The sequence below is a fragment of the Hibiscus syriacus genome, unplaced genomic scaffold (genome assembly GCF_006381635.1).
Source record: "Hibiscus syriacus cultivar Baekdansim isolate YM2019G1 unplaced genomic scaffold, ASM638163v2 tig00116951_pilon, whole genome shotgun sequence".
Taxonomy (NCBI): domain Eukaryota; kingdom Viridiplantae; phylum Streptophyta; class Magnoliopsida; order Malvales; family Malvaceae; genus Hibiscus; species Hibiscus syriacus.
Window position 1 is genome coordinate 5,878,673 of NW_024063482.1, and position 13,581 is coordinate 5,892,253.

The 13,581-nt window shown below is 37.4% G+C and overlaps 1 protein-coding gene across 1 annotated transcript in view; it reads left to right on the forward strand.

Annotated features, from left to right (window-relative positions):
• The window catches only part of LOC120188577 (BEACH domain-containing protein C2-like), a 33,219-nt gene extending 21,903 nt beyond the window's left edge, over window positions 1-11,316 (forward strand). The window contains 24 exon segments of the mRNA XM_039191969.1: window positions 289-370; window positions 666-989; window positions 1,194-1,816; window positions 2,082-2,166; window positions 2,432-2,626; window positions 2,895-3,440; window positions 3,529-3,672; window positions 3,793-4,272; window positions 5,479-5,624; window positions 6,545-6,614; window positions 6,760-6,843; window positions 7,062-7,118; window positions 7,201-7,269; window positions 7,372-7,458; window positions 7,539-7,655; window positions 8,265-8,414; window positions 8,524-8,608; window positions 8,700-8,820; window positions 8,901-8,997; window positions 9,089-9,202; window positions 9,382-9,754; window positions 9,986-10,761; window positions 10,922-11,044; window positions 11,248-11,316. Of these exon segments, the coding sequence (XP_039047900.1) occupies window positions 289-370; window positions 666-989; window positions 1,194-1,816; window positions 2,082-2,166; window positions 2,432-2,626; window positions 2,895-3,440; window positions 3,529-3,672; window positions 3,793-4,272; window positions 5,479-5,624; window positions 6,545-6,614; window positions 6,760-6,843; window positions 7,062-7,118; window positions 7,201-7,269; window positions 7,372-7,458; window positions 7,539-7,655; window positions 8,265-8,414; window positions 8,524-8,608; window positions 8,700-8,820; window positions 8,901-8,997; window positions 9,089-9,202; window positions 9,382-9,754; window positions 9,986-10,761; window positions 10,922-11,044; window positions 11,248-11,253 (4,954 nt within the window). The 3' untranslated portion in view covers window positions 11,254-11,316.
• The last annotated feature ends 2,265 nt before the right edge of the window (window positions 11,317-13,581 follow it).

Genomic DNA, 13,581 nt, shown 5'->3' on the forward strand with positions numbered 1-13,581 from the left:
TGTACTGCACAAAACACTTGGTGTATTCAATATATTTTGCATAGGTATTAGATAGCCACAAAGCTAAAATGATTTATTTAATACTGACTCTGATTGTTTTGCAGAATGTGCTCTTAATGGAGTCCTCTTAAATATGTTACTTTTCTAGAGTTCTTGAATAAGTCTGTACTTATATGCTCATGGCAACAGTTTCTGGTTATTTGGAAAGCTTATCAGTAATATATATTTTGGATGATTGAGTAACAAGCATTAATTTATTTTTATTTCCTTTGTGGTTGTTTTCTGAAGGCGTGAAGAGTATTTGCCAATATTCAAGAGAAGGCTCTTGGGTGGATTGCTGGACTTTGCTGCCAGAGAACTACAAGATCAGGTAAGATTTGGTCATTAACAATTATAGTTTGATGCAAATGAAGGCTTCTATTTTGTACAAATTAACATATTTTACTAGCACATGATATATCTACGTTGAGTTTGAGATAATCATAAAGTAAAAAAATCAATTCTCTTGGAATTTTGTTGGCCTTCTGTTATTTTCTGTTCTCACCACTAGCTACTTTCTCTTATTTCTGCTGCTGGTGATGCTTTCATTATGGTTAGCATTAAGTTTCTCATCGCTAGAGGAAACAATTGCAGTTGTCCTGCACTAACCTTTTCTTCTGTATCAGACTCAAGTTGTTGCTGCAGCTGCTGCTGGGGTTGCAGCAGAAGGTTTGTCCCCAATGGAAGCCAAGGCACAAGCAGAGAGCGCTGCGCAGCTTTCTGTGTTTTTGGTAGAGAATTCAATTGTCATTTTAATGCTTGTTGAAGATCATTTACGGTTACAAAGTAAACTTTCGTGTGCATCATGCAAGGCTGACAGTATAATGTCTCCGCTTTCTCTCATATCTCCCGGATATACTTACTCAAAATCCACAGCATCAATTCGTGGAGAATCATCAGAAGCTTCGGATGACCGTAGTTCTGGAAATTCTGGTGGACTCCCTCTTGATGTACGTGCACTGTTATCTTAAAGAAAATTGTTTATGCGACAAAACTTCCTGGGTTTCTAACTTATAGCATGGAAATGCGACATGCGACAAATCTTAGGCCTGATTGTAATTATTAACTTTTATGAACATTGCTTTGACTTTCTTTCCACTATTCCTTGTTCTAATATTTGTTATTTCCCCTTTCATGTTATGTTTCCAAACAAGGTCCTTGCTTCAATGGCTGATGCAAACGGACAGATTTCTGCAAAAGCGATGGAACGGCTCACTGCTGCTGCTGCAGCTGAGCCTTATGACTCTGTCTCCTCTGCTTTTGTGTCATATGGGAGTTGTGCTATGGATATAGCTGAGGGCTGGAAATACAGGAGCCGCTTATGGTATGGTGTTGGCTTTCCTTCGAAAACTGCTGAGTTTGCTGCTGGTGGAAGTGGCTGGGAGTTGTGGAATGCTGCTTTACAAAAGGATGCTGAGGGAAACTGGGTTGAACTGCCTCTAGTGAAGAAGTCTGTAAGAATGCTCCAAGCTTTATTGCTAGATGATTCTGGACTTGGTGGAGGTCTTGGTATAGGTGGTGGGTCAGGTACTGGGATGGGAGGAATGGCAGCACTTTACCAGTTAGTGGACAGTGACCAACCATTTTTATGCATGCTTCGCATGGTACTTCTTTCAATGAGGGAAGACGATAACGGAGAAGACAAGATGGTCACGAGGAATGAGGGCATAGAAGATGGAATGCCGGAAGCTTTGTCTCCTCAAGGAGACAACATATTGTCCTTTGTAAACAGTGATGGGATCGCGGCGAGAAAACCAGAGTCAGAGTTGCTGTGGAGGTAAATTAGTAGAAGAGATTCTTCTAATGAACAACCAAATCACACATAAGTGTACATATCTATCCCCTAAAGTGCCTGCTCTGTGTCCGTCCTGCTATTATGTGTTCCTGTTCTATATTTTTCTTTGTCCTAATACGTACAGGCATGTTGTAACAAATATGTTTGGTGCTTTCTGCACTGTGTAGTTCAAATGGTCTTGTTTTCATCTCATTTCGATTATTCATATACAAGGATATTTTAGAATTTATAATTTAATTATTTGCAGTGTGCTTTCTCCTATTCTGAACATGCCAATTTCTGATTCCAAGAGACAAAGAGTTTTAGTAGCATCCTGTGTTCTCTATTCTGAGGTTAGTTCTACGTGAACTACTTAGTATGAAATAGAAGCAAATTATTTATTTGATTAGTTTTTAAGGTTTAATTCCTCTTCATAAACTTTTAGTGGTATAGCAATATTTTGTCTTCTCTCTGCTTAGTTCTCATCTATTATCATATTCATTTTGTTATGATATTGTAACAGAATATTAACTTTTGTTTCTTCCTTCTTACATTACTATGGTTATCTAGGTTGTTGACTGATATTCTGAATTAACCTAATTGTGACATATGCTGCAGGTATGGCACGCTGTCGGGAGAGACAGAAAACCTCTACGTAAACGGTATCTTGAAGTCATTGTACCACCATTTATTGCTGTTTTGAGGAGATGGCGACCACTTTTGGCAGGGATCTATGAACTTGCTACTGCTGATGGTTTGAATCCTCTTACTGTTGGTAACCCTGTATTGACAGCCGATGCACCACCATTAGAGGTTACTATATATCATTATTATTCAAATTCTTTCTTAAAATGACATTTCTTGTAAGGTGTCAATATTGTCTTTCCCAGTGCCGACAGTTCAATTTGTGGACATGCATTCTTACACTGTTTTGCATGAATATGTGCAAGGAGCCAGAATTTCTTTTCTAATTTTTTTTTGAAAGTTGGTTGTTGTCCTCATTCCACATTGTTTTAACCATCTTTTTCTTATTGGTGCTTTGTTTGAGATTCTTCAATTGTCCTTTTTTTCTTTCCTCCAGACAGCTCTTGCAATGATCTCTCCAGATTGGGCTGCAGCTTTTGCATCGCCACCAGCTGCAATGGCATTGGCAATGATTGCTGCTGGTGCTAGTGGGGCAGAAACTCCAGATCCTCCAACAACCATGCCGCTTAAACGTGAATCCTCATTGCTTGAGCGTAAAACAACTAAGCTGCATACTTTTTCAAGCTTTCAGAAACCTCCAACGGTGCCTAACAAATTACAATCTTTTCCAAACGACAAGGCTGCTGCAAAAGCTGCTGCCTTGGCAGCTGCACGTGATCTTGAACGCAATGCAAAGGTTGGTTCTGGAAGAGGTCTCAGTGCTGTTGCATTGGCTACTTCTGCACAGCGGAGGAATGCTAGTGATATGGAGCGTGTGAAAAGGTGGAATGACTTTGAAGCCATGGGAGTTGCTTGGATGGAATGTTTGCAACCTGTTAATACAAAATCAGTCTATGGGAAAGATTTTAATGCTTTATCCTATAAATTTATTGCAGTCCTTGTTGCAAGTTTTGCTTTAGCAAGAAACATTCAGCGATCAGAGGTTTGATTACTGCTAGCTATCTTGATTGTTGTAGCTTTTTAGGCTACAATAAAAGTTTGTAAATGGATTATCTACTCTGTATTTCCAGATTGACAGGCGTACACATGTTGATCTAGTTGCACGACACCGGCTATTCACTGGGACTCTAGCATGGCGCAAACTTATCTATTGCTTGATAGAGATGAAATGTCTCTTTGGACCATCAGGGGACAAATATCCTATTCAAGCACACGTAAGTTTAGACTTCTCTTTTCTCCTTCTGAAGAGAAAAAAAGTATATGTTTCTAGATAACTGATTTTGTTTCTTCTCCTCTTGTCTGACATTTTTCTTTCCTTTTTATGGTACGAATAGATTTTCTGGAAGTTAGGGTTTATGGAGACTTCTTCAAGAATGAGACCATACTTAAGAAGGAATTACTCAGGGAATGCTCATTTCGCTGCTGCTGCTAATTTTGAAGATCAAAGTGATGTGAAACACAATATACAAGATATCATACGCTCATCTAATGTTCCTATTCTGGCAGCAGATGCAATCTCAACAGATTTAGTGAATGAAGATTATGAACATCAAGAACTTGATAATGTAGACAACAGAGGATATGAAAATGACCGAGGTGGCAAAGATCAGCCAAGTATTTATGGAATACCTGGGAAACCCTTTCACAGAATTGTAGAATCTACTGATTCTGCATTTGCCAATGAGCAAGACATGGTCCAAAGTTTTTCAGCAGTTGATCCTGGATATGCTTCTAGTGAAATTGGTGAGAGAATTGTGTTTGAACTTCCTTCATCAATGGTTCAGCTGCAGAAGATTATACAAGGAACCTTTCAAGTAAGTGATAAATTTGCGGCACTCTTTGTAATACTTTTTAATCAATAATATTTGAGGCACTCTTTTCCTCCTTCCGCTGATTAAGGAATTCCACTAGGCGTTCTGTTAATCATGAAGGGGGTTTTTAACGAGGCCTCCACTTCTTATAAAAAAAAAGTAAGTGATAAATTTGCTTTACAGTGGACTTAATATTTCTTTTATTGTGATGTTCTTAAACTTAGTGTCTTCAAATTTCAAACCTAGATGATTGTTAAAACTACAATAACTTTCCGGTGCACAGATTCTCAGAAGCTTCTGACAGGATTTTCTTTATTTAAGGTGATATGTTTTGCATATAACTCAGATTCTTAGAAGCTTCTGATAAGATTTTCTTTATTTAAGGCGATATGTTCTGCGTATAACTTATAATAGGACCAAGACGGTTGGTTATCGACAAGAACCAGACAATTTTCTGGAATTTTCAGGGAAGAGTGTCTTTTTTTATGTTAGCGAACTGGGGATTTTGACAAAGTGCATCAACTTAGAGGGAATATGATTGTTAAATGCCTTTAGATGAGGACTGTATGCAATCTGTACTGGTGGCTAGGATTAGATCGTCTATAGAAGGAATCTACAGTTGCAAAAGCCAATTATAAAATGTGATGAAGTATGCAGTTAAGATGTCAAATTTCTCCATAAGATTAATAATCTGTATAAAAAAATAAAAGTAATGGAGAGATACAAGAATAGAAGGACCCCATCATACAATGAGAATCATTTGATAGTAAACTTCCTCTGTAATGTGTTTTTTTTTTGCTATTCGACATATCCCTTATTAAGTTACCAATCTAATTCAGTTTTTCCATCTTATAACGCATAACTTTGCTACACCTCAACAGCTCAACCTATTGGGATTATTAAACTAAGTAGCCATTAACATTTGTCACACTGGCAGAACCAGATGTCTGGCCACTGAGGATGCTGTCAAGCATCTTTATTCAACCCTGATTTCACTTGCTTTCGCATTCTACCCCATGGTTGTTGTCTATAGGTTCTAGTTTTTCTATAGATTTCAGATGGGAGAGAAATTATTCTTATATGTGTTCTATAACATGAATGGAACCTACAATTGCAAATTTAGTGCGACCTGTTTCTTATACTCAGTATTTGTTGTCTAGAGCCAGAAAAAATAATTATCACGAATATGAACTATTCTCCATTTTTCAGGTAACCACAAAGAAATTAAATTTTATTGTTGATAATATGGAAAACAACACAACAACGGATGGTTTGGAAGGCAACTGTGAAGTGAGAAATGTTGAAAAAGACCATAGTTGGTTAATTACTTCTCTTCATGAAATGCATACCCGAAGGTGAAGTTATAGTGAAGATATATGTTATATTCTCATTTTCGTTCATGCTAGCCTTAGAAAATTTGAGCATCCCTATTGTTTATTGGCTTTGAGCTACAAGTTTTGTTATTTGCCTTTCCTAGTGGTTGTATGCTCATATTGACCATAATTATCAGACGATATATGTCTAGTTATTATCAAATATCAACCATCCTTGATTTCATATCGAATTCATGCAGGCAATATTGAAACAAGATGCTTGCCTAGGACAAGGAAAGAGAAAAAGATGCCTGCTGGCATTGTAGTGTTTTATGAAATTACTTTAATTTCTACATCTCATTTATATCCATTAACAACCTGAAGTTTTCTACTAGTTTCTCAATATTCTGAAAGTGTCAATGTATTGTCTTGACACTGTACTTCAAGAGTTGGATATGACCTGCAGATCAGGATGTTGTTTGACTGTAAAGTCCAGTAATGAATTTAAGGTCTTCTCTCTGTGAGCTTATTGCTTATATTAATATTACGAGGAGTGTAAAGAGATATTTATTCGGCATTAGTAATCCGTGACATGATAATTTTTTTTCTTTTTCTCATAAAGGCAGAAATTTTCAAGTAAAAAAGAATTACATGTGGACCTAATAGCTTCACAAAACCAGTTTCCCTTGTCAATTCCTCCTATTTAGTTCATAAAACAAAGAATTAAAAGAGGTGAGATGGAGGGAGGGAACACATGAATTAATTAGCATGTTAGGAACTGAGAACACGTAACCTGTCTTCTTTTCATCTGCAATTGTAGTGGTTGAAGATGCAATATCTTTGGCATCAGCTACTTCCAAAGAAGTCGCTGCATTAAAGAATTTTAACTTTTCATCATCTGATATTGCTTTTGCTTTAGCATCTGCTCTTGTGACTCATTCGCTGGTTTGTTTTTGCTATAGATATCTCCTAAGAAGAAGTGCTCTGGAGCTCTTTATGGTTGACCGTTCTAACTTCTACTTTGATTTTGGGGTATGTTCCAATTTTATGCACCTTCAAAATTTATTTGTTTCTGATTAATATAATTAAAGAAGTATGTTTTTGTTGTTGTTTACTCTCTGTATGTACCTCTTATTTGCATCGCCTTCTTTTAATTAAAAAATATTAATTGATCCAGAGTTCCGAGGGCCGAAGAAATGCCTACCGAGCTATAGTCCAAGCGCGACCTCCTCATTTGAACAACATTTATCTTGCAACTCAGGTTGTACTTTGGTTGGATTTTATTTATTTAAAAAATTAAAAGAGGCATGCACGGATATTATCATCTGTATTCAAGGAAATGATTGGAAAATTTACTGGTATTTTACATCTATATATTTGAGTTCATTACAAGGTATCTAATAGTGTGTGTATTAGCTTCTGTTTACAATGATTCATTTTCTATTTACCTTCTTGAACTTATATTAATTTCTGATGTAGAGACCAGAACAACTCTTGAAAAGAACTCAGTTGATGGAGCGCTGGGCCAGGTGGGAGGTATGAATAATAGTATATATAAATAATTCACGTATAATAAATAAGCATCATAATGACTGGCAGAATTGTAACCCTTCTGCAGATCAGCAATTTTGAATATTTAATGCAGCTAAACACATTGGCTGGGCGTAGTTACAATGACATAACTCAGGTGAGATTCTTTCTGAGTGCATTTTGATGGATAATCACTTTTGGGTTCAGTGATATTAATAAGTTGCAATTTTCTTAATGTCCTTTTCTTTTTTACTTGCAGTATCCAGTATTCCCATGGATTCTTTCTGACTACAGTTCAAAGCGTTTGGATCTTGCCGATCCATCTGTTTACCGAGATCTTTCGAAGGTGGTTTGACTTTAATCTTGCTGTCACATACTTTCTATCTGCACCCGCTTTTTCCATTACGAAGTCATGCATGTTTGCAGCCTGTTGGGGCACTGAATCCAGATCGTCTGAAGAAATTCCAAGAGAGATATGCTAACTCCAATGATCCAGTTATACCCAAGTTCCACTATGACTCACATTATTTAAGTGCTGGATCTGTAGGTTTTCTATCCTATTTAACATTTCTGGTTGTACTTTTATGGTGGTTATAAAAAAATCCTTGAAATAGGGTTAATATTGGATATATACCTGCTATTCATGAACCGGGTTTGATTTCCCTAGTTTGTTTCCTCATATGTAATTGGGACATTTGCACATATGTGCATGCGATTGTTACCTTTTCTGTGATTGTCTTTAAAAATTAAATCACCTTTTTTACTAACTCTGTATGATATTCTTAGTCAGCCCCATAGAACGTGTTTCACAAGATAGTCTAATCTTCTTCATAGGGTCAGCATATTGTTGCTGTGCGCCTGAAAGCTTAATATATGTCCTTTAACATATTGGACTATATCTAATACCATGATATTCTTAGTTTTAACTGTAATTTACACCGGTCCTTGGAATTACGTGCAAACATTATGAAAAGAAAAGTGATTGCAGGAAGTCTTTCCTTACCTTTACTTTCTTTCTTCTATTCTTTTATTTAATGCTGTCAAATTATTCAGTCTAAATTTCAATTTTTATGACAACTAGTCAATTAGGTGAATTTTGCTATCAGTTGAACATTTTTTTATTAAACTTGTTTATGTGGTGTTTTCTTGCAGGTTTTGTATTATCTGGTTAGAATCGAGCCATTTACAACCGTCTCAATTCAGCTGGAAGGTGGAAACTTAAATCAATCAGGCCGGGTATTCTCAGATGTTGCTGCTACTTGGAATGGAGTTCTTAAGGACATGAGTGATGTGAAGGAATTGGTATGTGTTTCTTGCTTTGTTTTCATCGTCAGAACATCAAAGTTCTCTTATAGAAATATTTAGCACATGTGTACCCTGTGATTGTTGCTTTTGTTTTATTTTATGTTAGGTTCCTGAGTTGTTTTACCTTCCTGAAATGTTGACCAATGAAAATTCTCTCGACTTTGGAACAACACAATCAGGAGAAAAGCTCGGTATGTACCTAAGTATCCTCTTTTCATTGCCTGCGGAGAGAACTAAATGCAATTTGCACTGAGTTCTGATTATTTTTTTCTCAACGTTCAGATTCTGTCAAACTCCCACTGTGGGCTCAAAATCCAGTTGATTTCATTCATAAACATCGAATGGCTCTTGAGAGTGAGCATGTCTCTGCACATTTGAATGAATGGATCGACCTCATATTTGGGTACATTTTCTAACAGAGATTCTTGTTTTATGAATATCTCGAGTTTACAAGAATTAACATAAGGGAATTCGAATGTTTAGATATAAACAACGAGGCAGAGAAGCTATATTAGCAAATAACATGTTCTTTCCCATTACATATGAAGGGACAGTTGATATTGATAAGGTCTCCGATCCAGTAAGTTTGATTTGCTATCTTTTTTCTAATGTCTGCTCTATTCGGGAAGTCTTTGTTATTGTCTTGCACATTTATTACATATATAAAAAAGGTAAAACAGCGTGCAATACAAGATGAGATCGCTTATTTTGGTCAAACTCCATCCCAACTTATTACTGTTCCTCACATGAAGAAGATGCTACTTTCAGAGGTTCTTCATTTGCAGGTAGAAATTAGCAATTCAATTTGCAGTTTGTCCTATCTGTTTTTAGGGTTGACGCAATGCTATTTAACTTTATCTGCAATTACTTCCCGTGCGATCTAATAAGCTCCTTTCACTAATGGCAAACTTTTTTTGTGAAAATGAATATGTGAGATCTACTTTTGATTAAAATTTATTGTCAGACAATCTTTCGGAACCCAAGAGCAGTCAAACCATATTCTGTCCCTGACCCTGAACGTTGCAATTTGCCTGCATCTTCTATTCATGCTTCTTCAGATGCTGTCATAGTTGTTGACACAAAGGCACCAGCTGCACATATTGCACAGCACAAGTGGCAGCCAAACACTCCTGATGACCAGGGAACACCATTTCTGTTTGAACACGGAAAGCCAATAGAAAGTTCTGGTGGTGGTGGTGCACTCATAAGAATATTGAAAATGCCGGCTGGCTCAGGTTACGATGAGTCGCAGTTTCCCCAGGCACTAGCGTTTTCTGCATCTGGGATCAGGAGCTCATCTATAGTTTCCGTCACATGTGATAAAGAAGTTATTACGGGTAACCTCTTGATTCATGATTTCTCTAATGAATTTATTTCCCCTTGTGAACAATCAGAAAAATGTAATATTTCTTTTTACAGTATATGATTTGTTATTTCTTAAATATGAACCACAAATGATCGGTTTCATAGATAATGGTCAGTGTATTTGAATTCAACTGCTGGCATTATTATCTGCATATCTCGTGTTATTTCGTATCTCCTTATACTTTTATGTGGATGTTAACTAGGTGGACATGCAGATCACAGCATCAAGTTGCTATCATCTGATGGGGCAAAAACAATAGAAACGGCTTTTGGACACTGTGCTCCTGTCACTTGCCTTGCTCTATCTGCAGATAGCAACTATCTTGTGACCGGATCCCGGGACACTACCGTATTACTTTGGAGGGTACATAGGGTATTAACATCCAGCTCAAGCAGAGCAACTGAAGCAACTGTTAACATTGGCAAACCAACCTCAGCTACTGCTTTAGCTAAAACCTTTGCAGATCAAAACAGGAAACATCGGATAGAAGGTCCCGTACATGTTCTTCGGGGTCACCGCAATGAAATTCTTTGTTGCTGTATCAATTCAGATCTAGGCATTGTTGTTTCATGTAGTCTTTCATCAGATGTTCTCTTACATACTATAAGGAAGGGTCGCTTGTTGAGACGGTTTGCTGGTGTAGTAGCTGACGCTGTCTGCCTTTCTCTAGAGGGAATCATTTTAACTTGGAACCAATTGCAACGTAATCTCAGAACATTCACTCTGAACGGGATTCCGGTCGAAACAGCAAAAACTCCTTCCTTGGGTGGTGTTAGTTGCATGGAAATTTCTGTGGATGGCAAGAGTGCTTTGATAGGAATGAACTCATCTTCAGGCAACAGTGGATTGTCCAATAACAACCGAAATTGGAGTTTTAAGAAACCCGGAGTTGAGGATTCAGATCTCGAGTCGGAAGAAACCGACGAATTGGATATCCCATTACCTTCTATTTGCTTTCTGGATCTGCATACTCTGAAGGTATAAGAAATTCTTATGTTTTTGAAATTTCTGTGGAAGAAACTGGTCGCCAGTTTGTCTCTCATTTCACCAATACTATGCAACGATCATGTCGTGCGTAACAAAATCGAGTCACGTCACGCAAATAATGTGCGACCTTATTTAAATCTTTCATTTGCAGGTGTTCCATGTACTGAAACTGGAGAAAGGACAGGATATTACAGCTCTTGCTTTGGACAAGGATAACACAAATCTGCTAGTCTCAACCACAGATAAGCAGTTGATCATTTTCACGAATCCAACCGTAAGATGGACTATTCCTTTTTCTCCTTTTCTGGATTCTTCAAATCTCCATTATTTAGTCTAAATCTTAGTAATTATGTATGAGTTATTATCTGATACGTCAATAGAACAAAATAATTCATATACTTTAAGATACACTTAACATTATATGAACGTATGTGTCCTTGGTGGTTAAGGAATTGTTGTTATTCTTTGAGGTCTCAGGTTTGAGCACAAAGAATGTCAAAGGTACGAGCGTTCAATGTCAAAATGTTGAGAGTTATCTTTAAACAGGTACTACCTTGTACTTATCCCTGATTTTTCAAAAAAAGAAGTTATCTAAATATTGCTTATAATCGATTTACCCTAATTTTTTATAGGAATTGAAGGTCTCGTTAAAAAACCTCTTCTTGATTAAAGGAGCTTGTAGAGAAGCTCTTTAATCAGAGGAAGGAGGAAAAGAGTGCCTTAAGATTTCATTAAACATAATAAATTACATAAGATACAAACAGAGAGACACCCCCAACATAGACAAAAAACCAAAAACAACCGAATACAACCCTCAACAACAAACACTAACTGCCTAATCATCTCAGCTACAACAACAACTCCAATATGACTAACCATAACTTGGCTCGAAATACAACACAACACAATACAACTATAATAGAAGCCAAATATATCAGCTGACACAAAGTCAAATTCAAACACTAAAGCCATGAGCTTCCACACGAAAAATGTTGAACAAAACAAACTTCGAAAAAACTCTATCCGCCATTCTGCCACTAATTACTTGACTTGACATCGGAGACCATCCGAACCTCCAACTCCAAAATCAAAAATCATATTCGAGTCCCCGAAAATTAATCACTACATATTGTATCTTTCAATACTTCCACTGCTATAATGTTTCGAAATCAAAAACACTCGTGAGCCTTTAGACTCTATACCCAATTCTTTCCCAATCTGTAAGGATTCTTTCGCTTCCTTCTTTTGTCTCTGCCACCTTGCTTGGAAGTCATAATCATATAGGATTCTACCTTCAAATTCAGACAATTCTTCCTCACATTGCACATTACTCTGATTAATCTTGTTGCGGAAGTCTCTAGACGTCCATTAGAGAGCAGAATATTTTCCTTGAACTATTTGGAGAGAGCTGTAATTATTGTTTTTCCCCTCTTTTGCTCTCCGGTTCTATCTGGCCTCACCCTTGGATCTTTTGAATGCACAATTATTTGTAAGGCCCACATTAATCACATCTTCCACCACCTTTGACTCTACCCTACCATCCAACATGGGGAAATCTATTAAATAATCCTTCATTCTCTCATAAGCACATACAGTCTCAAAAAATTTTACTTTTTTCATTTTCTGTCTCTTTCCGCGTGATCCAACATTTTCTCGTGTTCCACTACTTCCTCAATTTTCGTTTGTACCATCCCCTGACCAGCAACAATATTCCTCAGTCCCATAATTAATTCCTCCCCTATGTTCATTTCCTTCTTATCCTCACCCGACAAGTTGCTGCCTCTAGTTATGTTCCCCATACAACATATTAGACTGTCTTCTTCCTCAGAACACCGCTCGGAATTCTTCTCCTCCGATGAGTCCACACTTCTTCCTGTTTCCTCAGCACATTCCTCCATCTAGAAAGGCTTTACTAGCGAGTCACCAACGAGTTCCCCCACCGTGGATAACGGGTAGGCAACTTCCTTTTCCATCAAGGACAAATCTACCCAGATAGATTCTGGGCTGAAACATGGTTCAAACTCAGAAACATATATCGTATAGATCTGATCCCCGACTTTCAAATCTAAGTAGTCTTCCACTCGAGCTTGGCAGATCGTAGTTATCTGAAACAATGTCCTATCAAAAGAGCCGAGATTTAAGGTCCATTCCTCAATGGAGATAAGATATCCTCATTTGTCTGCAATGTTTCTGAAGGCGGAATGACTCCACACAAACGGTGGGATCCCTTTGCACGATAGTCATGCCCGACGGCTGCTGCACTGAAAATTTTCCAACCACACTTCCACTTTGTCAAAGCAGCTTTTCAACGCCCCAATTTGATTATTAAGAGCATAATCCCTACTCTCTTCTTCTTCAAAAATGATTAAAATTGCTAAACCACTTAACCTCATAATTTTCGGACCTAAAATGCCTTGTGCATAAGAGTAGCCAACTCTTTCATTTTTAAAAATTTTCTGCACCAACCTACCAAGGTATTTCTGAGAGTAAGAGCTTATCCTCGTCAACAACACCGACAATGGGAGCCTCTGAATGAGTATCAACCTCCACTTTACTCTTAACCTCGGCTGAATTTAGACCACAAAACTTCTTTCTCCAGAATTCTTCACGAGGTTGAAACTCTAACTTTAAAACCTTGAATCCAAGATCTATCAGCACAGTTGATAGCCTTCCTCGCGTCTTCCAATCTGGTGAAGCGAACAAAACCAAACCTACTTCCTCTCTTGCTTCTTTTTTTAGGGATGAAAGAATCAACCACCTTGCCATATTTATCGAATAATAACCAAAGACCTAGATGATGAAGACACTCGG